The 26438-nt window shown below is 41.5% G+C and overlaps 1 protein-coding gene across 3 annotated transcripts in view; it reads left to right on the top strand.

Moving 5' to 3' along the window:
• Positions 1-26438, top strand: part of HSF2 (heat shock transcription factor 2) — a 248010-nt gene that overhangs the window by 65789 nt on the left and 155783 nt on the right. For all 3 annotated transcript variants that reach the window (XM_069235401.1, XM_069235403.1, XM_069235402.1), the window contains exons 2-3: positions 3704-3812; positions 3940-4067. In XM_069235401.1, the coding sequence (XP_069091502.1) occupies positions 3704-3812; positions 3940-4067 (237 nt within the window). The remainder of the gene's footprint in view (positions 1-3703; positions 3813-3939; positions 4068-26438) is intronic.

Genomic DNA, 26438 nt, shown 5'->3' on the forward strand with positions numbered 1-26438 from the left:
TATATCTTCACGAAAAGAAATAATTTGCGATGCAGTTGTGTTTGTGAATTAAAGCCAAAAAAAGCCACAGAACTTGCCTAGTCTTATAGTTTAGACTGCTATTTATATCTCACCCTAAGGTTTCGCCAACCATAAGTCTATCACAAAATGCAGTGCTTATTACCTTAAGGCAGTGGTCTTCAAACTTTTTTATGCCGCGCCCCCCCCAGCTGAAAAATAAAAATCATTGGCCCCCCCCCTTCAGAATTTTCACAATTATTTTAGAAAGATGCCAATGTTTAAATATGTCTAATTGTATTTAAACATTGCAGTTAAGTACTGTTACCTTTTTAAAACTGCAATAACATGCTTCTGCTCAAAACAAAGGTATGTTATCTGTATAATATTTCTTTTGGCCAGAGTTTGGCGCCCCCCCCTGGGATCACTTTTGGCCCCCCAAGGGGGGCCCGCCCCCCAGTTTGAAGACCTCTGCCTTAAGGTATCTTATAATAATAAAAAGTATGTAATGAAATAACACGCGTTCAAACCAGTTATACTACTTTCATAGTTGTCTGTTTCCTAGTGTTATGGGTTGAGTAGTATGCAATCTCTTCTGTGAGACTATTAATGAGTTTTGTAAATGACACCTAAAGGGTGACGTCATAAGCAATGCATTTTAGTGCTTGAGTTATGGCTTACATGGCTGTTATGAGAGAATTGTAGCCCTAACCATAACTTGCACATTTCAGTTTTTTTTCTGTTCTTTATTCATAATAATAACTTTAACTGCTTTTTAGGTTAGTGTAAAGATATGACCTCCAGTATACTTTTAGTATACATCTCTGTGGGCTTAAAACCACCCCCCTGCTTTTGATTTTCTTGTTGCAATGTCCTTTAAAAATCCTTAATTGCTACTGGTCAGTTCGGCCTCATTGTCCCTCCTTTTATCTTTTGTTTGTTCCACAGAGCAGGGACTAAGTACAGTGTATTTACGCTGTGGTTTCTTTAACTATGGTTTCAGGGACTACTTTATTATTTGTTTCCTGCTCGAGTTTACACTGCGGTGGATGCCTTAGCCCCGCAGCTGCTTTTATCTTATTGCAGCATTCGGCCCTCCCTCCTCCTCCCTAAAGCCAGAAAAGACCAGCTGTTGTGTTCTGATCGGAGCTACTCAGTCAGTTCAGACACACTATCTTGTTTTTGTTTTCCATTGTGTAGGACCTCAGGGCCCATTCCCACACTTCTTGGCTTTGGGCAGTTGGGAATCCTTTATTTGAAAATATGTTTTCCCAGTAGACGCACTATTGTGCTTATAACATGAGCGTTTGCGTTTGACACTCAGAGCTTCGACAGCCGTGTAAATCTTGTTTTGAACCTCAAGTCTTCTCTCTCCCTCCCCCTCTACCCCTCTCCACCATCCCTTCTAATGTGTAGCAGTTTGGACTCGGACCCTTACACTGGACGTAGTTTATTAAACACTGGATCTCATGTGACTAAAAGATACATCTGTCTCAGAGCCTGGATTGGTGTTTAATTTCACCTAATATGGCAACCCCAACTTACCCTCAAAAAACTCACACATTGTCTTGTTTCTGAAATGTTTCTCCAAACCTGATCAGAAGGTTTACATCTACGATAGATTAAGTAAGCTCATAAACATCAAAATAGAAATCGGCCGGGGTTGACATGTTTAAAACGTGGGTACATGACGCGTGTGGCTATTGGTTGTGCCTTCCTCGAATTACAAAGTAATGATTTTTTTAAAAAAAAGCAAATAAAGTGTGCTTTAGTGACGCATGTGAGAATTATTATTATTTTTTTTTTTTTTTTTTTTACATCCCTCCCAGTGTTTTAAAGTGAATTGTTTACCAACATTCAAATGAGTGAAGGCTGTACGATAAACACCCGAAATCACTGACCTGTTCACTTGCAATACCATCAAGGTAGCGTTCGAATTGGACTGCCATTTGCCAATCAGCCTTCCCGCCTGGCCCTGGGCGTCACGCTCCTCAGCCTATCTCAGTAGTCGTGCAGTGTATTACCCTTTCCTTCCAAAGTGGCATCCATGTCTATTTCCACAGCCTCTCCTGTGCCAGTTCCAGCAGTAACTGCACCCAGAGTACCGAAGGGGCCATTGGTATGTCTGTCTGTCTCTCTCTTCCCCTCTCCCGATACCCAGTTTCATTATATACAAGCTTCACATTTGGGTTACAAAAAATAATCACCCTTAAAATGTCAAATGTAAACAGGGTCTCAGACTGCATCACTGCCATCGATTACTGTAAGGCACCAGTTTTCCAAAATTAAATTGTTACTTTTCTTGTCTCATACACTTTTCCTTCAATGACAGAGGCCAAGTCACACAATGTGTTATGATAAACTTTTGCTTCTTTTTTAAGTTGGGGATTAGTGTTTACAAAAGTTCTCTCACTTTGCAGTTAGAGAAGCTGAACTAAATTAAGTGACAGTCTATCCATGCATCACCTCGTCATCCAATGACAAACTCTCCATCCTTCCATCCATCCCCTCTCTCTCTCTCTCTCTCCCAATCCAACCATCCGCTCAGAACCATCCACTCATTGCATCAATCACCTCTGCCCTTCTCTCATCCATCCTACGTCCACCTCCTCTCTCATCCATCCATCACTTCTGTCATTCTCTCATCCATTCAATGTCCACATCCTCTCCATCTATCAATCCATTCATCCATCCCCTCATCTCTTCTCTCATATGTCCAACATCCACTCGTTTATCTATCCATTGTCATCCTCCTCTCTCCTTCTCTCATCCATCATCCTGGATCTTTTCTCTTCACCAAAAACACGATGTGGACACAGTATGTGTTGGAGAAAATGGTTCTGGAAACACATTAAACTAAATCATTTTGGACTCAGTTGAGCTGGGAGTTTCACGCCACACAATTACACAACAAACAATTCCAATCCAACACATCTTTCCCTTGCACTTCCAACAACTCTGTCAACTCTTACTCTCCCTCACACTGCCCCTACCCCATCATTTCGCAATCCTACTGCCCCCCTCTCATCCCTTCTTCACACTCCCCATCGCCTCTCTAAACTACCTGCTCACACATACTAAGCACACTTTCTTTCCTGTGCCTTTTCAAGTCTTTCTTTCAATCTATTCTGTGCAGCTCTCACTCTTATCAATTCACCATGCCACATAATTATACTACACAAATACACTCCACACCACACAATTCCACAACTAACAATTCCAATACCCAAAATAATTCCACTCCACACACATCTGCTGCGCCCCACTCCAAACCAGAACACATAGGTAAAAGATATTGTCATTTACAACACTAATAGCTCTAACTCGCAAATGCGAGACCTATCACATTGCAGATGCTTGTTTTAACTGTATGTTTCCAAGTGGTGCCTGCCATTTTAGAACAATAAAAATAATACTAAATGGCAGTCGCATCATGCCTTATGCCTGTCTTTGCGTGGTGAAGCGTGCATGCACTTATTGTCAAGATAGGCCGCCATAGAGTCATGGCCATCTTTCCAGCTTATGGTTAAGGTGAAGGATTATAGAAAAAGAGACCCCTGCTAACCAATGTGTATTATTCCACATGTGTTGTGTTGCTAAATGTTGAGTGGGCCAGGATAGCTGGCACGTACTCCACTGTTCTAGATCCGAGTGTGACGGAAATGCTAGCACGAACGTCTAATGTTTCGTGTTTGATTTATTCTAGAATGGCGAGAGCTTTATGGTGCTGGATGAGCAGAGGTTTTCCAAGGAGATTCTTCCCAAGTACTTCAAGCACAACAACATGGCGAGCTTTATCAGGCAGCTGAATATGTGTAAGACAGATAGCTTGCATTATCATTTAACTGCTGTTTGAACAGATAAAAACATTTCATTCTTTACCAACCTTATCATTTAAAAACTAATTGTATTAACGTGTTTTATGGTTTTTCTTTTTGGTAGATGGGTTTCGCAAAGTTTTGCATTTAGATTCCTGTGTGGTGAAAGTCGAACATGACGAGCCAATTGAATTTCAGCATCCTTATTTCAGACAAGGACAGGAACATATGCTGGCACATATTAAAAGAAAGGTATTGCAATCTGATGTTGGTTTAACTGGGGCATGGAGCAATGTTCAAATCTGTATATTGTATACATTCGTGGATACACATGCTTATCTTTGTGTTTCACATAGAAAATGCTGTCGTAATTCACATGGTTCTTAAAATGTCTAAAGCCCAGAGTAATTATCCCTATTATTGCAATAACTCACGTTCTGTACTGTAGATGTGTAATGGATAGTATCATATAACAGACCCCCATATCAGTTTATGCCTTGTCCACTTATCTGTGTACACTTGTCCAGTCTTCCTTCTGTCACACCTCTAGAATGACCACACCAGCAGGAATGAACATCACCATATTCACTGCATTAAATATTTTTTTTAATTAAAAGCCTGTGTTATATCTCCAACCTGCCATCACCCAGCCTCTTCTGCGCAGTACACCTACTGCTTTCCATATTGCAGTTCCTTCACTTTATTTGGTGCCCAGTGCCACTAACTAAGCGCCACTGTTTTCTCTAAGACTCGTAAGCACAGTGCTAGCGCGCCTAGTCCTTAGTAAGTAAACTTACAAGGGGATGTGTATAGGCCGATGAACCTTTTGGATCGCATGGAATATCCTAGCTATGTAGTGATCAATGGTGTCAATCAATCAGCAATATCAATTTCTAATATTAGAATCAAAACAATATAACCATCAATTCATGAATAACCACAGCTCCATAAAGTGTTTTAAAATGTTTTATTTCCCTATTTATTACAATACTAAGTCATTAATGAGATTAAACTTTATTCAGTCTTCTCAAATTAATTCATCAAATAAACACCAATACATCATTCTCTAATTAGTGCTTGAGAAATCATATGTCCAACTGCTTTACCATAAGCCAATAAAAATGAATACAAAGCATCAATAACAGAGTTCAGCAAGTAGTTCGCAAGTCATTTGTCACTGTCAACATCACCCCTAGGAAACCTACCTAACCAAGATTAGCATTAGCATGTTGGACTTCATGCTAAATAATTTAGAAACATGAATTTGGAAAACATCTTGCAACGAGAAAACTACATAACAGCGCAGTTGGTACCTCGAAGAAAAGGCACAAGTTAGTCAGTCACATTATCATAGCTACCTATCCATGGAATGGATCAGCAACAAAGTCAGTCTTCGTCTTCAGTTCATCAATAGATCAGCAATGCATCAGGCTCTCAGAGTGTGAGGCCAATAACAAAATCTCGAACCGCGTCTCCTGACATCATCAATGTCTCACTCCTATTCTCCTACATCTGCCTAAATTCTGAATTCTTAGCCCCTTGTCATAACTTTTTATTAGGGTCTCCCAGTCTATCCCCCTAATTTCCAATTGGTCAGTCAGTCAGCAGATATGAATTTAACCTATAACATTAATTTACCAAATCTATAAACTTTAATATCAGTCCCTTCTTAGTACGCGGATTGGTCCACTATACGATGTTCTCATCATCCGGCTCATCAGGTATCAAAATTGTTGCATGTTCTACTTCAATCAGTGCTTCCATTGTTCAAGTCCTGGGAAAGTACATTTAGCCTACTCTCAACATAATTGTATCAAATTGTCTTCATTATCCACTGTCTGTCGGTACATTGCAGAAAATTCTAGCTAAACTACTTTTACATTGGGTGGCTCAAGGACAGGTCATGCTTCAACTTCTCTACAGCGTTTTAGTATTTCAGCTCTTCTTGTGAGGCCTAGAAAAGCTAGGCCTTAACCTCAGCTAAGTTAACGTCTATAAATTAATATAAACTCAGGTTCTACATCCTAATATGACACATTTTCATAACTTCACACATCTTAGTTATTTTAGCATGCCTTCGTACAAATAACTGCCAATCTCGGTGGTGCCAGTTTCAAATGTGCAAGTTATTTTCTCTACAATACATTCTCTATGAACTTTCATTAATTAAACACATAAACACTCATTAATAAATTCTAATTAGCATAATTGCACCCGCAGTCCCTCCTCTGATGACTAAATGTCATCACACCTTTCTTTAACTATATTTCATAATTCTGTCTCGCCTGTATTTTGTCTTCTTCTCAAATTTCCCCTATAAATTGTTCTCCTGTTTTGTTCTGCCCTCCTCTGTTTATTTTTAGATTTCTTCAACTTTATTTTTTGCCATAATTTACATATACACCATAATCCTAAAATACAAGCAATCACTTAATTAATATTCCCTGTACAATTTTTTAATAATACCCCATTCCAAATTGACTAAGCCAGTTGCCCACTGAAGCAAATTCTTTTCCAACCTTTTCCCAAACACCTGGTTCCTTCAGTTCTTTCAAATCTTTACTAGAATCGGTTACGTTAGTGAGTAAGTCTCTAATCTCCTTATCATTATTGGGCATAAATGAACAACAATGCCTAGCACTAATCATTTTATAGACTCTGCCGTCTTTCGCTAAAAGAATGTCTAGAGCAAGCCTATTTTTAAGCGTCATAGCTCTATCCGCAGCGAATTCAGTATCTAACAGGAGTATTGCCCCTGTAAAATTTGTCAGCATGTTATCCACAATAGTAGACAACTTTCGTATCTTGATCTCATTTAAAATGACTCCCACTGAAAGAATCACTGCACCAAAAATATCTCCCACAATTGCAGAAGAGGTTTCCCTCCTCTGTCGCTTACGATGTAATTCCGTCACTTCCAGAAACTTCCCTAAAATGTATCAAATAGATGATTTAAAGAAAACTATCCCCAAAAAACATGTCCCATACCATCCTCTAGGAAGACTGTAATAAGCATTAAGTCCACAAATATAGCAGATCCCAGGAATCACAGGGTCCTGGCCATTCAGCATAAAAGTCCATTTACTGTGGAACAAAAATACATGCCTACATTCACTTGTTCCCACAAATAGTGTCAGTGCGTGACCTTGGCCTATATATACAAAACTTCCCTACATGTAATGCATCTACTGCTAATTTCCTTTGTGTTTTAATAGCAGTGTAAGCATAATCATTCCTGCAAGCCCTTTTCTCTAACCCTTTTTCTAACTTCTCTTTCAATGCCTTTCTTCTATCATCAGTATGCCTTATGAAGCTCTTTTCTAAAGGTGTAAGCAAGCACGTGAAATTGTTTCTGTGCCCTTTGGCAGTCCCAAAAGTTACTGTAGGTTCAAAGAATCCTCTAACTGGTACTATATCATGCTCTTTGGCTACTTTACTCCAGTATCTAATAATAGGAACAAATGAAAACACTAGATCGTAATTCGAGTAAAAATACTGTATGCAGTCTTGGTTATAGAATCTTGTTAATAGCAAACTACAGCTTATGCCATATGTTAAAGGAAGACTATGGTATGTAACTCCTTCCTCTACTGATGAAGGAATTTGCGTACACACGACAATTCCTCGCATCCATTGTTTCCACATACTCAACAAGCGATAGAAAACGTTAGAGGAAAGCTCTCCTTGAGCATTAGTGTAGTCATTCAAGTATTTCTCCTCTAACTTAAACCTCTCTAAAGCTGTCAGTGTAGTAGTTTCAGGAGCATAATCAATAGTAGTCTTTTTTCATATCATTAACAGACGTTCCCACTGACCTTATTATAAACATTATTCCACACATAACTGCCAATCCAACACTCATGTACCCACAGTGTCTAATGTTTCTATCTTGGTTATTTAGCTCAGCCATGATCTGTAAGGAATCAGAAAGCAGAAGTAACTCTTAGATAAAATGCAACAAAAATAAAAAATGAAGGAAAAAATGTCTCTGCTCACAATTCAGTTTCACATCCAGGAACCCTCTTTCGTTGTCAAAATCGATCAGCAGCTTGTCACATCCGGTTTTCAATTGCCATATCAAGTTATCAATATCTCTTTCGGTTTTATTTCAACAGTCTCTTTCTTAAGTTTCTCAGATCAGCTCAACTTTCTGATCACCTTCAGGTTACATCAAAATACTGACTTGGAACTTCTCTATCAAAACAAAAGGACATAAACTCATGTTGCCATTCATTGGTAGCTGCATATGCCCAATCAGGACCTGCGTATCATCGACTTGATATTCTTTTTCTTTTCAATCTTCGTTCACCACCCATTTGTTCTTCACTTAATTCTTCCTTTCTCGTGGTGTCCACTTCTTCTTCTATTGTTTCATTTATGACCAATTCCTTTTTCTTTCCAATCTGTGATTCAGGCCAATTGTCTCCTTTTCTTGTTCCTTCCGTTAATATTTGTCTTAAAATTGGACTCTTCTTCTCTTTCTCTATGGTGTTCTCTCTTGATGGACCTGCAACGGGCTCAGGAGTCGTCGAATCACTTTGGCTCTGATCCGTCTCAACTCTTTCACTCTTTTGGTCTGGCACTTGCTCTGTCTGCTTTTCAGCACCGTCTGCTTCCGGGAGAACCTCTGCTGAGCTAGGCTCCCCTGGCGTATCTGTCAAAATAGGCTCTTGCACTTTCTCCTGTAATTCTTCACTCTCGTCTCTTACAGGGGTAATTGAACCATCTCCCACAAGCTCTGGTTCGACTTCAGACTCTCTTGACTCCTTTTCTGGTTCAGGTACGGCAACCTGTTTCGCTCTCAACAACACTTCTTCATGCTCTTGTGGACACACTACTCTTTTTGTATGGCTTGTGTGTATCCAGTTTGGGAGTCCTGCACACTTTACAGCTGTCGTAGTTGTTAGTACCACCTGGTAAGGACCCTTCCAACGCGGTTCCAAATAAGTCTTGCAAATGTGTTTCTTGACAACGACCCAGTCTCCAGCTCTCAGATTGTGACTTGGATCATGTATGGGTGGCAGGGTGGTGGCCTGCACCTGCTGAGAGAAAGAGCGAACCACTTCAGCCAGACCGTTGCAGTAATCCAACACCATATCATCTGTAATATTGACAAGTGCATTGGATAGAACTGCTGGTAATCTCATTGCTCTACCCATGAGGATTTAATGGGGCGACAGCCCTGTCTTCCTGTCAGGTGTGTTTCTCACTGTCATCAACGCCAAAGGCAATGCATCTGGCCATTTCAGATTTGTAGCAGCACACATCTTGGCAATTCTGGATTTCAAAGTACCATTCATCTCTTCCACTAGTCCTGATGCTTCAGGGCGATAGCTACAATGCAACTTTTGCTCTATGTTTAGTGCTGCACATAAGATTTTAATCACCTCATTATTGAAATGAGTTCCCCTCTCTGATTCTAAAGAGATCGGCAATCCGAAACGTTGTATCAACTCCCTATGCAACAATTTTGCTACTGTGAGACTGTCATTTCTCCTTGTGGGGTATGCTTCAATCCAGTGACTAAAGACACACACAATCACCAACATGCACTTTAAATATCCACATGCAGGCATCTTCTTAATGAAATCCAATTGCATTCTGCTGAATGGATCTCCTGCTCTTCCAATGTGGCTCAAATTCACCACTGTCCCTTTTCCCACATTTAGTTGCTGACTGCCTCTGCTGCTTGCCTAAATTTAGGATTAAACCAGTCAATTTTAAACAATCTAACCATGGCATCCCTTCCAATATGTCCCTGGCCATGGTAGTACCTGGCCATTTGCGACAATAAACTATTGGGCAGGACCATCTGACCCTCCTCAGAAACCCAAATTTCATCAGGTCTTTGAACACATTTTAGCTTAACCCAGAGTCGTTTCTCTTCTTTGCCAACATAATCCTGTAAAGTTTTCAATTCTTCCAAAGTATCAATCACCTTTAATGCAAAGCTTGTGCAAGTACTATCTTCTTCAGGCATCAGTTCCCACTTGTCCTTAAACGATCTACAGTTCAGTGCGCAAAACCTTGCGACTTGATCTGCATATCCATTTCCCAATGAGATGTAATCCTGTGCCTTTTGATGTGCACTGAATTTTACCACGGCAATTTCTTCAGGTAACTGTATTGCGTACAACAACTCCTTTATCTTGTCACCATTTCTCACTGGTGTACCATTAGAGGTTAGAAAACCTCTTTGTGACCACAATTGACCAAAATCATGAACAATTCCAAATCCATATTGGCTGTCAGTATAAATTGTGACACTCAATCTCGCAGAAACATGGCATGCCCTAGTAAGAGCTACCACTTCAACCACTTGTGCAGAATATACACCTCGGAGCCAAGAAGCTTCTAATGTGTCTGTGATTGTGCATACAGCATATCCTGCTCTCAGTGTACGGTACCATCTCTGAGACATGAACCATCGACAAAGATAATTTAAGGCAGATGTATCAAAGGATTTTACCCACTCTGTCTCTATGGGAAAATGCCTTAGTACATATGGCCCTCGGTCATTTTCTTCCAATCCTGTATCTCGGATATCAGGCCTTGGTTTTGTACACAGTTCAGTTACCTCAAGACAATCATGCTCGATGTCTTCCTCTTTTTCAATTTCAACAGTATCACTTGGAAGCAATGTTGCTGGATTCAACACTGTACATCTTTTCAGTGTTACATTTGGAGCACCCAATATGCTCGTCTCATACCTTGTCAGTCTTGCACCCGTCAAATACTGTGTCTTTGTCCTTGTCAGTAAACTCTCAACAGAGTGTGGTACCAGTACCGTCAAAGGGTATCCCATCACTACTCCCTCACATTGGGAAAGACTTTAACCAACTGCGGCTACTGCACGCACACAACCTAGTAAAGCTGCTGCAACTGGGTCCAAGGTAGCTGAAAAATATGCTACTGGGCAATAAGCACCTCCATGGACCTGTGTCAAAACAGACAAAGAACAAGCATCGCTTTCATGACCAAACAATGTTTATGGCTTTGTGTAATCAGGCATTCCCAACGCTGGAGCTCTGCACAAACTCTCTCTCAATTCAGTGAACGCCTTCATCTGATTCTCATCCAATGTAATGGGGTCTGTAACTTCTTTGTGTCAGCTGTTGTAATGGTTTAGCAATCTCAGCAAAATTTGGAATCCACTGTCGACAATACCCTACGATTCCCAAAAACATTCTGACATCTCTTTGTGAAGTCGGAGGACTTCTCTCCAAAATCATGGTAATTCTCTCCCTAGCGATTCTCCTTGACGCTTTCTCCATCTGGTGTCCCAAGTATTTCACTGACTTCTGACAATACTGCAGTTTCAACGGTGATACCTTACGTCCAAATTTTCCCAAATGATTTAATAGGGCAATCGAGTCATACTTACACTCGTCTTAGACACAATCAGCAAATCATCAATGTACTGTACTTGAGTCGATTGATACGGTAATTCCAGTGACTCCAGATTCTTTTTCAAGATGTGATTAAACGGTGATGGTGACTCCGTATACCCTTGTGGAAGTCTGCACCAGCTGTAGACTCTGTCTAGGAATTTGAAACTAAAAAGAAACTGACTATCCTCATGAAGACGCACAGAAAAGAAAGCATGTGACAAGTCAACCACTGTGAACCACTCTGCATCGCAAGGAATCTGACACAGCATCACTGCTGGATTTGGCACTACCGGACAACATTTGACCACCAAGTCATTCACTTTCCGCAAATCCTGCACAATGCGCACTTTCCCACACAGCTTCTTTAAGCCCATTATCAGTGAATTACATGGACTGCTCAACACTTCTTTCAAAACTCCCTGTTTCAGGAAGTCCCCAATTATCTGCGCCACTTTCATCAGAACATCTTGTGCCATGTTATACTGTGGAAGCTGCGGGAATACCACATTCTGCTTCAAAGTGATCTTAATCGGTTCTACTCCTTTAATCAAACCCACTTCTTTTCCTGTCAATTCCCACACATTTTCCTGTACTGTTCCTTGTTGATCTGCATGCAATTCTTTCACAGTAAACATAGGGAAAAACTCGATCAATGGGTATTCCTCATTAACATTGTTAATCATGGTCTCGCATGTGTGTTCTTCCTCATCATCACTATTAGTTTGCACCTCTATTCCAGTGTTCGAAAAACTAATTGAACACTTTGTCTTACACAATAAGTCCTTTCCCAAGAGGGATACTGGACTAGAGTGACAGACTGCAAACCTATGCAGTCCCTGGAAGTTACCAATTTCAACCTGTACGGGATCTGTGATTGGATTTGTCAATTGTCAAGTTCTCTACTCCCACAACCTAAACTAGTCTACCTGAAAGAGGTAAGTTTAGCACTTCTGCGCTTCTTACTGTGGAGCGTGTAGCTCCTGTGTCCACTAAAAATGAAACCTTGCAACCCATCACCCTTCCTTTCACAAAAAGCCCTCTCTGACCTACTTCAAAGGACGCTGCAAGCATACACGGCCCTTCATCTGAACTGTCACTCATCCATCCTTTGTTTATTTCATCCTCACTATGAAATGGGAATTGGTGTACTGTGTCATTACTTCTGTCTTGTCTCTGACCTGTGACCTGCTGAGGAAGCATCATCTGTTGCTGTTCCATCAGGGCTTGAGGTATCTGCATTTGCTGTCTAGGTACCATATGGACCTGCTGCTGTATTGGTTGCAACTGTGTCAGTTGTGCACGCGGCACTTGCACCTGCTGAATGGGTTGGAAATTCTGCACTTAGTTCTGAACATTCGGATTAAAACCTCTCATTCTAGGAACTTTCACAGATTGAAATGAATTGACATCACCACTATGCTGAACACCACCATCCTGCTCCATCAACGGACACTCCTGCTTCCAGTGTCCCACGTTTCCGCACCAATGGCACAGTAACATCTTTTTCATTCCCTGCATGTCGTTCTGGACTACTACAGTATTCAAATCCGGACCACGAGTCATGTTAGCTCCACGACCTCTACCTCTCATCTGAGGTTGAAACATAACAGTTCCCTGCTGCTGCGGCATCGGTTGCACCAAAGCTCCTTGCACTCCTGTTTGAGCTGCCTTTATTTGCATCACCATTGCTTTCTCCTTCAGCTTTTTCTGCTTCAACTAAATTTCATCACTACAGTATTTCGCATATTGCAACACCTCATCAATCTGCTTTGCTTGTCAACAAATCAAATGACTCTTAATCATCTGCCCTATTTCTGGTCTCAATCCTTCGAACCTGAACACAAAGTGCAACATGTCCTTTGGCTCAATTGCTTCCTTGCCACTGTACTCCATGAATGCCTTCAACAATCTCTCATAATAGGTATGTATCAACTCTTTTGTTTCTTGCACTGTCCTGTCAATTCTCTGCCAGTCAATATTTTTGGGCGAAATTCTTATCTTCAGGAATTCAGTCACCGTATAGTAATGTTTTATCACTTCAGGTGATGGTGCACCTGTAGCTCTATCCCTTTCCGGTTCACTCGTCGGCCAATCCACTGTCCTCTTGCATTCAACCCACAAATCAGCTGGAACCACTATTTCCAATAATGTATCCGAGTCTTCCCACCGACATTCAGAAACTTTCACAAACCTATCTCTCTGCTGGTACCACTCAATCGGTTTCTCTCTTAGTTTTGGGTAATCATTGGTAAACGACAGTATATTGCTCCTGTGCCATGGTACATGAGCAAACTGCCCTCCTGGAATTTCTCTCATTGGTAACATTTTTGCTGGATCCTTTTCCTTCTGAACACTTTCAGACCCTTCTTGTGAATCCTGTTTCCGCTTATCCTTCTTCTTTGCCCATCTACCTTCCCACTTCTCTAGTGCTCCCCAAACCTGGGCATTCTGCAATAATTCTTTCAAGTGAGCCTTCATTCCTGCTGACCTCATGTGCTCGAAATCCTTTGCTTTGAAATCTAACCTGTAACTTTGTTTCAAATGTTTTGTTCTCTCAATCTCTGTATCATGTTTGTCTGCCAGTTCTGCCAATTTCTGATGTATCTTATTCACCTCCCTTGTAATCCTTGGACACAAGTACCTCAGCTCTTCTTCTGTAAAGGATTCTAACCTGTTCACTCCAATCGTTCCCTCAATTAGCTCTGTTGCTTCTGTAGCTAGCCTTACACAATTTATCTGCTCTTCGTCCTTAGATGTATTTCGAGGAGTATTCAAACTATCCAACCATTCACTCAATTGTTGTGCTGTCAATCCCTGTACGAGATGCTACTTACATTTGGCAACGGTACCTGTTGTACTACTGCACTTGGAGTCTGCGGTGTCAGAAGCTTCAAGTCTTGACTCACACTCGGGCCATTTACTGCATCTGGGAGCACTACAAGTGGACTAAGATCCATTAATGGTCTAGATCCATCAAAGGTCTGACCCATAGATGATACCACCTGCACATGATCACTCACTCCCCTCCTCACAAGGCTCTTCGACATTTCACCCTGATCTCCTGCAACTGTTCTCTTTTGCACAATATTAGTACCGCTGGACCAACAGTAATCAGTAGCGATATTGCATCTGGAGCTTCCCTGACACTCATATTTTGTGGAAGGGTTACCCCCATAGTCTGATTCATCACTGGTGTCACATCTGACTGTGTCCCTGTTATTGGTGTAAACTTCGGCAAACCCTGTGCCTGTGCCTGAGGCGACAACTTTGGAGTCGGCTCAGTCTGAACTAGTTGGGGCAGTACTTGGCGGAGGTCGACCCCTCAACAATTGTGTAATAAGAACCTCAACATCTGAGTTTTCTTCTTCTACATAGGTCTTTTTCTTCCTCTTTGTCCCTGAAATCTCATTACTCTTAGCAACATCTTCTTTTTCTGACTCATCTTCTACCCGATCGCAGGAAATAATTTAATTACCTGTAGGGTCTCTGTTCGCCACCTTTTTTTCCCAATCCCATCTTGCTTCTGCCAAAGACTTTTCTTCCTTCTTTATTCTCCTCTGGAACTTCATCTCTTGTTGCTGTCTGGCTGCTAGCTCCCAAACCGCTAAAGCCTCAAACTGTGCTGGTCTCTGTAATGGCTTTGTCTCAAATAATGTTGTTCGCAATTGATCCAAAATTCTTAAGATAAACATTCCATGCTCTGGAAACGTTAAAGCTCCCTGTTTCTCTGTCAATTTATACCACAGTTTTAACCAAAGGCATGGCGAGATACCTCGCTCCTCCATCACAATATATGCCGGAGAATTTTTCGGTGGGGTTGGCTCCCCCACTGTCGCCTTAATGTAAGAATCACTCTTCATGGCACTTCTGAACGCTTTAAAAAAACGCCATTTTCTCTATTGTATATATTTTAATTCAATAATGAAATGACGTTTACTCCCAAGGTTACTTTCACCCACTAACTCACCAATTGCCTCTTGCGGACGGCTGCCAATCCCCTTGCGACTCTTCTTAATAACCAACCTATCCCAGCGTGGCACACTCTGACATCACACTCATACACTGTGGCAGACAAAGTCTTGCGGCTTGTCCTCCTAGACTTCAACCCACACAGAACTAATGCAAAATATTGCAAGCACTTAACCAAAAACCTATAACCAAAAAACAAATCAGCTGGTTTACTACAGGAAGGTACACAATCCCTTCAGAGACCTTAGGGATTTTCACTAATGGCCCTTTTGCCCATGTAGCTGTTCCTCGTTCTCAGTCTCCCACATTCGCAAGTAAAATTCAACCCTCAAAGTTCACTCAACTGTTCAATGGGTTTGCCCTGGTGCACATAGAACTCGCCAAATCTCAGTCAAAAAATTCTCTTACTCATTTAACTCACACAGCGACTTGTTGACCACGCCCCATCAACCTACTAAACCAGGCAGATTACAACATATAACCAAGTGTCTCCTATACTTGTCAATATATTCCAGAGTCTTTAGACCACACAGGGTCTGTACGTCACCAACAACCAGGTGGACAATTTTTTAGCACAAAGCGCCACACACATGTGAAGTTCAAAGACTTCTCTACTCTCATACTGCAGAGTACGCACACTCCTACTAACCTCAGCTGGAGTACGCAACTCCGTACTTTACCTCCCATACATCACAATTCACCTGCGATTTGCTTAAGCTTCTGCAAGCGCAACCTACCACTTTCACACTATCACAAAAAAAACGAGAACATACCCATCTTTACTAGCGGGATCCAGGATCCTTATTATTGCAATAACTCACGTTCTGTACTGTAGATCTGTAATGGATAGTATCATATAACAGACCCCCATATCAGTTTACGCCTTGTCCACATACTCTGTTTACACTTTTCCAGTCTTCCTTCTGTCACACCTCTAGAATGACCACACCAGCAGGAATGAACATCACCGTATTCACTGCATTAAAGATTTTTTAAAAAAAATAAATTAAACGCCTGTGTTAATTCTCCAACCTGCCATCACCCAGCCTCTTCTGCGCAGTACACCTACTGCCTTCCATATTGCAGTTCCTTCACTTTATTTGGTACCCAGTGCCACTGACTAAGCACCACTGTTTTCTCGAAGACTCGCGAGCACAGCCTTACCCTGAGTAGCGCTGCTTATGGCTTCTATTTCCTGCATAGACTCCAACACTGTTCTAAGAAGTTGTGTAATGTTCTTGCAGTGTGTAGGTCATGCTGTGCGCTCAGCCATGTCAAATAACATACTTTGCTGGAACTAGTTCGCTGCATGGTTTTCTCTTGAGATTACAGAGTGGGAAAAGATGATTCGATAATTGGCTCAAAAGAAAGGGGGCTTGGTAAATTGATAAGTTTAACAGGCATCAATTTCTTTATCTCTGCATATTCCTTGAGATCTTTGTTGGACCAGATTTCTGCCTACCGAGAATAACCTCGCAAAAGTGTTGGTCCCGGAGCACCTCTCATTAGAAGCTAGAGGACAAGGCTTATATTGACCTTTTTGGCAACCTTTACCCTTCTGTTTCTGATGATAACCACTTCAGTCTGTCAGGAATACAGTCGACAGAGGTCCTGGAGAGGTATGTGGTGTGGTTCTAAAATTCTATGCCCCTAGTGGCTTCCATTGCTTTTAAGTACCAGTGAAGAATAAAGCTACCTGCATTTTTTGCTACCGACCGGGAATATGGCATCAGTTACAGTTCCTTCTTCAGCTGCAGTCACTTGCCTCGTGCACCAATTCTGGCTTTGTAAATGGCCTCACATTCAGACCCTACCCTTTCTTTTTCTGCCATTGAAAGGCACACTTTTCTGGTCCCTCACTGTCCTTCTGCAGACTTAGACACTTCTAATTATGGTTTCACTTTAAAATAAGATCCATGCTTTCATAGCGTCTCAGGTCAAGAAATATTGCTTTAAAGGATTCTGATTACATCTAGAGCTGTGTCTTTGGTTCATTTGGGCTCCCTCGCTGGCTGCTGATCCTCGATATAGGCCCCAAGTCATCGAGACTCCAGTAGAGTCATCCTCTGCTGAGTGAGCCACATAGCCCTTCAATGTTTGACAAGGTTGAAGTGAAGAAACTTGAGGATGCTTCACGCTTCAAAGGGAAGGTCTTCCCTACACATACAAAATGAGATTGAAGTCTAAGGAGCTCACCACAACCCAGAAGAGCGGACTCAGTCAAAAGTTGTCTATTTCATGAAAAGATGTGCTTATGGAGACCGTGAACACATGATAGAAGTGTTATGTCACTAGTTGTAAATAAGTATTTTAGCAGAAAATGTAGATCTCCTGTGTACACTTCTTCACTGCCTCCTCCCCAGTCATGTGGTGTGGGGTTGGTGTCTAGAATTAATTTTATTTTTTTTTTTTTTATAAAGCTTTCAAAAGTGCACTCAACCCAAGGGTATCAGCACACTGCAATATAACAAGGTGATGGTTCACTTCAGCATTACTTAGTACATTAAACGTTTTAGACACTGCTGTAGCCAACAGAAAGCGATAAAAATCTGAAAGATACCAATGGATGGGATGGTAAAGGTTAGGTTACACACTTGAGAAATGGTAAAGCTACGAAAACTGAAAAGTTATTAACGAATCTGTTAGACTGAAGTAAGTTCTAAATTGGAGTCGTAGCAAACCTGTGTAGCTGCTTTATTAGTGTTGAGTTTCTGGCAATCTAGAGCAGGAGCAGGTCGACTTCTCAGGTTCTTAGAGCCTCCAGACCTTCTGGTAGTTAAGTGAAAGTAATTCGGTTTCTTAAGAAACACCATTTTGTTGGTAATACAGATTGGTTTTAATTTCATTCTGGCTTTGCGTGGGAACCGCTGTAATTCTTTACTGGGGTGATATAATGAATGGGGGGAGGGCATAAACCCTGTTACCACCATCACTCGTCATCTCAACAAATGGATCAAATTCAAGGCGGATAAGACATTCTATCAGTATTCTTTCCTTTATTCCTACATGTTTAGTGTTTATCTTTTAAGCCCATGCATTTCCTACTCCTTATGGTCCGTTCTGTTCTTAACCTCTGCAGCAGCCAGAAAAGTTATGACAAGTTGTGCTGGTCCTTTGAGAGTCACATTTGAGTTGTTTCTGACTCTGTCTTTTAGCTCAGAAAGGTATTTTCCTCCATATTGACAGGAAAGAGTTCTTTGGAATCGTCACAAATTAGAATTGAGCTAAATGTGACGCTAAAACTGCTGTTATGATGCAAACATTTGCTGTTAAACTTCAGCTAGTATACGGAGTCTCGGGTGCATCATGTGTGGTCTTTCAAGAATTTGAAAGCATGCGATACAAGTTGGGAAGGCATATTTTTGTGCCTTATTCCGAGTACCACAAAAAAAGAGCAGTATTAACTCTCCGGTTGATAAAGACCACCCTTCCCACCATCCCAGGTGGGAGATGGTGGTTGTATATCAGTTTGATTCCATTGAGTAATTGCTGTTAGTCCAGATGGGTTGATTGTACAGTAATACTTTCTGGTAACTGTTTGAGCAGTAGTCCCAGAGCCATAGTCATATGTGAGCACCCCGCATACAGTCCTGCTGTTTCATCTGCTCATGATTAATGTTTTTTCAGTATGAGGTGAAATTCCTCAAGGACAGATTTTTCATGTATGTCTCCCTTTTTTCTGACCATTGTACTTAATTTTAGGTATTCATAGGATTTGTGTTTAACCATGGCTATTAGAATCTCCTTTCCAGACAGCTTGCACATTTGTCTTCATGGTGGTTTAGTGGCTTATCCTGGTTTTCCATGTATGTTGGACAGTTAGCTTTACCTGCTGGTAGAATGTGGACAATAATGCTTCAAGAGAACTCAGTCCAGAGCAAGTGGTACCTCCATGATTTCTTGTTATTCACTGATAGTTGAACAGAGCTTTGCGAGAGCTCAGTTATCAGGATTTTAGCACCAAAGATTATTGCGCTTACAAATGTCCCAGAATCAAAGTCCTCCCATAAAACACTGCACCAAATTCTGCTGTTGTTGATTTTACATTACGATGGTGTGAAAAGCATAAGAATTGCCCCCTATAAGAACTACACCCCTCATACGAAAAAGATCAGAGACATAACATGGACTTGTGCACTGCCCATGCACAGGCCCAGAAGGAGTCCATGCGCTGTTTTCGGTGAAACTTTGCCCCTTTTTTCGTTCAAACATTAACTCAGAAAATGTATGAGTTAGTGTATGAAATATGAATAGGCAGCCACCAATTATTGTTTCCTAGTACATGCTGCAGACAGTACAGTTTCACCACAAGCAGGTGCATGGGTCCATTTGCAGCCTGTGTACTAATTTTGGATGTGTTCTTGATACAGCCCCATGATCGCCAGCTTCAACATTAATTTCTAATATCTGCTTGTTAAACTAAAGCCTGAAACTTATGTTGTCGAAACAAGGCTTGACACATGGCCACTTAACCCGTATGAACCACGGTTTGGACCTCATGTAATAGAAATATATTGAGCTGACGTAGTTCTACCCCGAATATGGAAGATTTACTACACCAGTGGACAGTGTGTTAAAGAGAAAGTTAAAATGCATTGTCCCACATGCTTTGTAAAAATTGATCTGTAGAGACCCTGGTGCTAGCTTCAAATAAACACAAAATCCCTGGACACAGCCCAGTAATGCAAACTAAATTTCACTCAGTGTGAGCTGCACTAGCAAATGACCCAAGACATCTCAAGTAATGCAGTTTATTTTCTTTTAGCTGCTTTTGCTTAAAACTGCACAATTTGCTGCCCCCTTCAGGCCGCACAGTTCACGGTCACCAAAGACCTTTGTGCTAACAGTATGCATGTCAGTTCCTTAGTAGACATCTCCATTATGACTTTGTACAGGAGGTATAAGCCCTGATCAGACAATATAACATTTATTAGTTCAGTTCTTTCTTGGTGTCGTAAGGCAAAGCACAAGTCATTGAGCATTGACTTGCAATAACTAAGCACGCCACAATATATATTACATAGCCCAAGAGGGATATAATTTTTCAACAGACCTTTGTCTTTTCTGTGAAGTTCTCAGTAGTAAGGTGTGTGAGTGTGAAATTTCCATCATTAAGCTTTTAACTGCTAGAATCAAATCATAATGAGGTTAAAACATATTTTAGTGCACATCCTTCACATTTGTTGCGACTTGACTTCTGGTTGGAGTGATACGAATGCTGCCAATTTAGACAGCCAGGGATGGAAGAAAAACAATTAAACATTACTTGAAATAGCAAATTCAGTGAAAAGACGTAAAGACACGAGTAAGGCGCAAGAAGGAAGGGAGGAATAATTTGAAAAAAGAATGTCTAAAATAAGCACAGTTCGTTATAAGCACTGGAAAACACCATGCTTTTTTATTTTGGTAATAGCAAATAAACATTGATAGCCACTGATTCTTAAAGTTCTTAAATTGAAAACCCCCACTGCTATTCACAACACCTAGAAACTGAAAACAGGAAGCTAATTTATCCCGTAGCCTCGCTGTCCATACACCAACTTGTGGAGCTGCTGTTCTCCAATATGGTGGCCATAATCGTTTCGCACTCCACCATTTGAATCGTGTTCTCATTGCTTTTGCACTGGACTAGGTGTGTGCACATTGTTGGTATGTGTACATGAGCAAATACATTTACAATCCATTTTCGTTAATTGCCACAAAACAGTACATAACCCAGTGTCACGGTGAACATGTCACAGCAGGTTTCTACGAAACTGATGTTTTAACTCTTGGTGGTTAACTTTGAGATTATCCTTCAAGTTAGCTTCTCATACAGTACTGAGACAGGGTTCTTCTCACTACACCACTTGGACTTTTGCTACATGTGTTTTTTACGCAGAGGTTAGAACTTGATCTTTGGCGACTTTCTTGTTCGGGGAATGATTCACATAATTGTTGAGGAAACCTGACCTTTAATCCCCTCTTAAAGGTATGTTTCAGAAGCACACTCTGAGAGGCACAAATTACTCACTTGCATATTTCGTTTGGGTGGTGGTCAACAATGTGTTAAACCAAGACAAAGTTAGGGTTTCCAGGTTATATATATGCTGAAATTATGGGGTAATGTCTACCTTGCAGCCTTCCCTGTTGATTAGACATTCCTGTTTTGATTGAATCACAGATGTGAAATGTCTTCCACACAGATGTGAAATATCTTCCATTAGGCCTTTAACTTGTTTTATTTGATGTCTGTTATCCATAGATTACATTTTCCCTGTACAGAGGACTATTTAAATCGTTTCATGAAACATGGAAACCAGAATGGGGGATTTCTCAAGGGTAGCAATGCCATAACTTGCCTTCTGTATATTTCCTTTATGTTGCACAGATTGTCTGAACCAATAGCACATCTTGAGGGAAGGTGCGCCATGGCTGGAACTTTTTGTCCCAGAGCACACATTGTCAAGTGAAAGCCCAAGACTAGGAAAATTGTGTCTTAACAACACTTTTTAAACAAAATGTTGTTGCATTTTCTTATTAACAACTTACTCAACAGATCGGGTTGACATCATTAAATATTGGAGAATATGGCTTCCATCGCACATTAGCATTATGTTGGATTCAGCATTTAAAAGTGCACAGCACATAAGTGTACATGATAATAGCTTGATATTAACCCTTTCTCAAGGGCTTCAACGTGAACTTCCCTCTCCTTGTCCTTGCTCTTTGGATCTCTGCCTCCAGTGAAAGCCCCGAAAAGTGTGTGTGTGAATATAATGATAGCACAGTGGTGAGACATCATTTAGGACAAAGTTTTAAAGATTTTAAGCCCAGATGAGCTTGTATATCTACCTGCCTATACCTCAGCTATTTCTGGTCCATGATCAGAGATCATTTTCTGGTCCATGATCAGAGATCTTGGATTCCGGGTCGGGTTTTTTTTTTTTTTTTTTAAAGACTCGTCGAGATTGTCACAGGCTCTGGCCTTATCCATTGAACCACAGCCTCGTTTTGTTTCCCTGAGCCAGACAGATCTTTCATACCCCACCCACAGCAAGAGGACGTCTTTCCATTTGTCTACCTAGGGGCTGTCAGGAGCCTTCCAGTGCATTGTTATTGCTCATTTGGCAAGTATTAGGGGGAGGTCTACAAACTTAGTGGTCACTTTGTATTTGGCGGGCCATGGGTATCCTCCCAATAGACACGCCATGGGGGTGCAAGGGATCGTCTAGTCTGTAATCTTATTGATGCATTCGAACACTCCCTCTCAAAATGTACTCAGAACCAGACAGGACCATACCATATGGAGCATTTCTACCCTGTTGTCTTCTCATTGGGGGCAGGTTTTAGGCTCCAAATGTTCATTTAAGGTACACTCTATGTAATTAGTAGAAGTTTATCAATTTAAACCTGCTGGGATATTGTTTGTGTGTTCATTATTATTGTTTCCCATTTGATGTCCCTGATCGGGTTTGTAATAACCTCCTCCCACTTTTGATGCAGATCTACAATGGGGGTGATTGTCTGCTCTCAGTGCTTGGTATAGAATAGTGACAGCTTTGACCTTGCCAGACGTGGTGCATAGAGCCCAACTACAACAGTGAGAAGAGCTCGCCAAATGTTAACAGCTCCCCGTCCCTGAATAGGTCTCCTATCTGTGTAATGCCAAATACCGACCAGACTGTTACGCCCCACATTGCTCCCCTCTCATTCAGGACTGCTGTGCCTTATAGTGGAATGTTGGGAAAATACATCAGGGAGGTCCCAGTGCATTGGAGGCAGCACTGCCAGCAGCGTCGTGCCACCTGCATTTCCATGTGTTCCCCTTCTATAGGGCACCTCGGGGTCAAGAGAACCTGAAATAACACGCAAATCTCAGGAATCCTTTCCAGGGTTATTCCATCAGGGCGTAACCGTGAGTGGAACCATTGATTGAACCACTGGAGCTGGGCCACCAGATAGTAGGCTTACAAATCCAGAGCTGCCATTCCCCCGTCATCTTTAGGGTGGCGCAATTTAGCCATTGCCACCTTACATTTTCCAGATCCCCTTGTAAGCTCAACCAGTAACAAATCCATTTCCTTAAACATTCTGCGGGGAATGAAAATGGGCAGTGGAGAAAAAATACAGCATGCGGGGAGAGCCACCATTTTCACAATGACAATTCGTCCCGCCACTGATAAAGGGAGATTTTTCCTCAAATCTACTTAGGCCCAATGTGATATTTTGGTTGTCCATATATTGCCATCCAGGACATTGCGGGAATCATGATTTATTCTTAATCCCAAATATTTCATACATGTCCCTTCACAGGAAAGTTTGTGGAGTTCTTGGGGTTGGGTCATGTGACGATGTAAGTGATACTTCTGCGATTTCTTACAGAGGCATGAAGTATTCCAAATAGTTCCAGTAGTGAAATGGCCTCTGGCAAATCACGCTTGGCATCGCAGAGAAATAAAAGCATGCCGTCCGCATATAATGCAATTTAGTGAGTTACTCCTCTGCATTCTAAGCCCTGATAGTGAGTCCCCATGGCTAATCTATAGCTTTTTAAGTTAATAGTACATGTTGAGCATGGACAATGGACGATAGGTTCGACATCCTGGGCGGGTCGTCTCTGTTTCAGCAAGGGAATTACTAAAGCTTCGCTGGTGGTTACTGGCAAGCATCCCGCCTCATGGGCGGCAGTATAGAGGTCAACCAGCTTGGGTGCCAACTCCTCCCCATAAATGGCATAAAATTCCACTGCAGTCTATCGGTCCCAGAGACTTTACCACGAGTCATAGCTCATATAGCAGCTCAGACTACCTGTATCGTAAAGGGACAGCTCAGAGCTTCCATCACTCCTTCCCCCAAACTCGGTAGGTCTGATAATCCCAAGAAGTCAGCTGAGGTTTCTTGAGGCAATGAACGGGGGCAGCATACAATAGAGTGTAACCTTCCTCCAATTTGTGGTTAATTTCTTTCTGTCCAAATGAACTCTCTCCCCGTATCAGACTCCACCTCTAGTATCAGTGACTCTCTGGACATGGGGTTGGTGAGCCATGTTAATAGAGGGCCTGCTTTGTCTCTTTCATTATGGGCTCTAACCATGTACTTGCGATAGTCAAAGTAGCGAAGCTTCTCCGCGCTTGCCGCTAGCAGTTCCTTTGCATTCTGGAGCAGCTGTTTGAGCCCTGGGTACCCCAGGTGCACCTTTCCAGCCCCCTCAGAGTCTCTTCCTGGGTTTCCACCTACCTCACCAGGGTGTGTCTCACTCTGACCACCTCGGCAATGCACTGGCCCATATCGTAACATTAAAAAAAGGTGAAGTCTCAAATCATCACTGTTACATCTTGCAGGTAGTACATATGAACTTTGAAAAGTCATGCATCGTGAGGAGTTTTTCTGATGGGTAGTTCTAACTTTAGATTCCTCACTTTGTGAAAACCTCAGGTGCAGTTTCAATCAGGTGATTTCTCTCTCAGCATTGTGCCTGCATGCCAGTAGGTGGCTTTTTTGGCGGCTCATTGTCCACTTTGTACCGCTATGGAACTGACTCGGAAGCCACATGAATGCACTACTCATGAATTCCGACGTCTGTTCTTTTCTTTCTACTCCTTCAGACACGGATCCGGAGCCCCTCCCTCAACCTTTTCTCATATGTTTGGCAAATGTTTCCTACAGTGTGCAAGAGTACATGTCCTGTGTGTAGGCTTCAGGGTTTAAAACTTGTGTGGACTGTAACGAGCAGATGTCTGTGACCGATCCTGACTAGGTATGCCTTCGCCCGGCTCGAACTCTTGCATAGACTGCGCCCGGATAAATCCCAAGGTGATCTAGGACCGTTATGTTGAGCTGTACTTCACCAAACCCAATCAGAAAGTGCTTGAGACCAGTCCTAGTCAATGGTAAGATTCGTTTTTTTATTTTTTATAAAGGAACAAGTGTCCCTTAGATAAAAGGACTATAGATTTAAGTACCACATAGAACACAATGAAGTATTTGGAAAACATGGAATATATCAGTATATTTATTACAAACGAAAGTAAGAAACCAGTAAGTGGGAAAACAAAAACGTCTTGGAAACCATAAATCATAATTGCTTAGGCACACTCCATGTTTTACAGAAAGCAGAGTTAAAGGCACAATTTTACAGTACTCTTGCTCATGTCAAAACATATATTATTGTACAGAGTCCAAGTACTAAATCTCAAGTGTTCAGCTTCTCTTGTTCATTGTTTGCCGTCAGTCTATTACCTGAGCTTGGCATTTAGTCTCAGCTGTTGCAACTATGCCCATCACACAACATTTCATATTAAAGCTTGAAAATCTATTGGGTGTTGACTTCTGGTACTCTGAGACAATTCCTATAAGCATTAGACTGTGGGGTGCTCACCAACCCTTCAAGCTAAATACTTCAGAAACTGAGATACCTGGATGTGGCTAGTGGACCAATTATCTTTCAACCATCTGGCTTCAAGAACTTGAACTCTCATGCTATGAGCCAAAGGGAGGAACCCTGAGCTTATTCTGGACTCTAGTCTGTTTCTTATACCACAAATAGAGGCTCCAAAATAAGTGTGTGTGTGTGTGTGTGTGTGTGTGTGTGTGGCGAGAAACCTTTGGCAAATATTCCTGTGACTAGGTTTCCCTCAAAAAGATGAAGCAAACTGTCTCCTTAGTGCTTTCCAATCTTGCCTATGCCAATGGACTATGTCCTGGTGCACCCCATATTATATTTCAGAAATTACAGAGAAGTTACAATGTAGCTTCCAGACATTGTCATACTAAAGCAGGCTAGTTAATCACACCAAACATCATATTCATACACTGTAAGCCAGTGCTTGTTTCCTTACCTTCAAAGCCTCGTGTATTGCTTGTCTAGGAATCCAGAGGATTTGACCGTTCTTACTTTAATAGAAACACCAGATCTGTCAATGGACAAGAGTGTTTCTTTCTAGTATGGCCCTCTTTCGACCATCAACCCTTCAAAAACCGTCTTACTTTGCTCTTTGTCCAAATGATCATCTTGGGGACTCGATCCCTATACGAGTAAGAAGAATCAATATTTTCCTTGATTTCCAGAGAAAACTATAAACCTGACTCTTCACTTAATGCACAGGTCTGTCTATATTATTTGAAAACCAGGTTTGCTTAATTGCATCTGTTCTCACACTCACATACTACAGTGTCCAAGACTCATGCACAACAATGTATGCCGCACCGTTTGAACCATGTGTTTGATCATCAATCATGCACCTCACCCAGCACCTCCCAAATAGTACACTTCATTGAATAT

The sequence above is a fragment of the Pleurodeles waltl genome, chromosome 5 (genome assembly GCF_031143425.1).
Source record: "Pleurodeles waltl isolate 20211129_DDA chromosome 5, aPleWal1.hap1.20221129, whole genome shotgun sequence".
NCBI lineage: Eukaryota > Metazoa > Chordata > Amphibia > Caudata > Salamandridae > Pleurodeles > Pleurodeles waltl.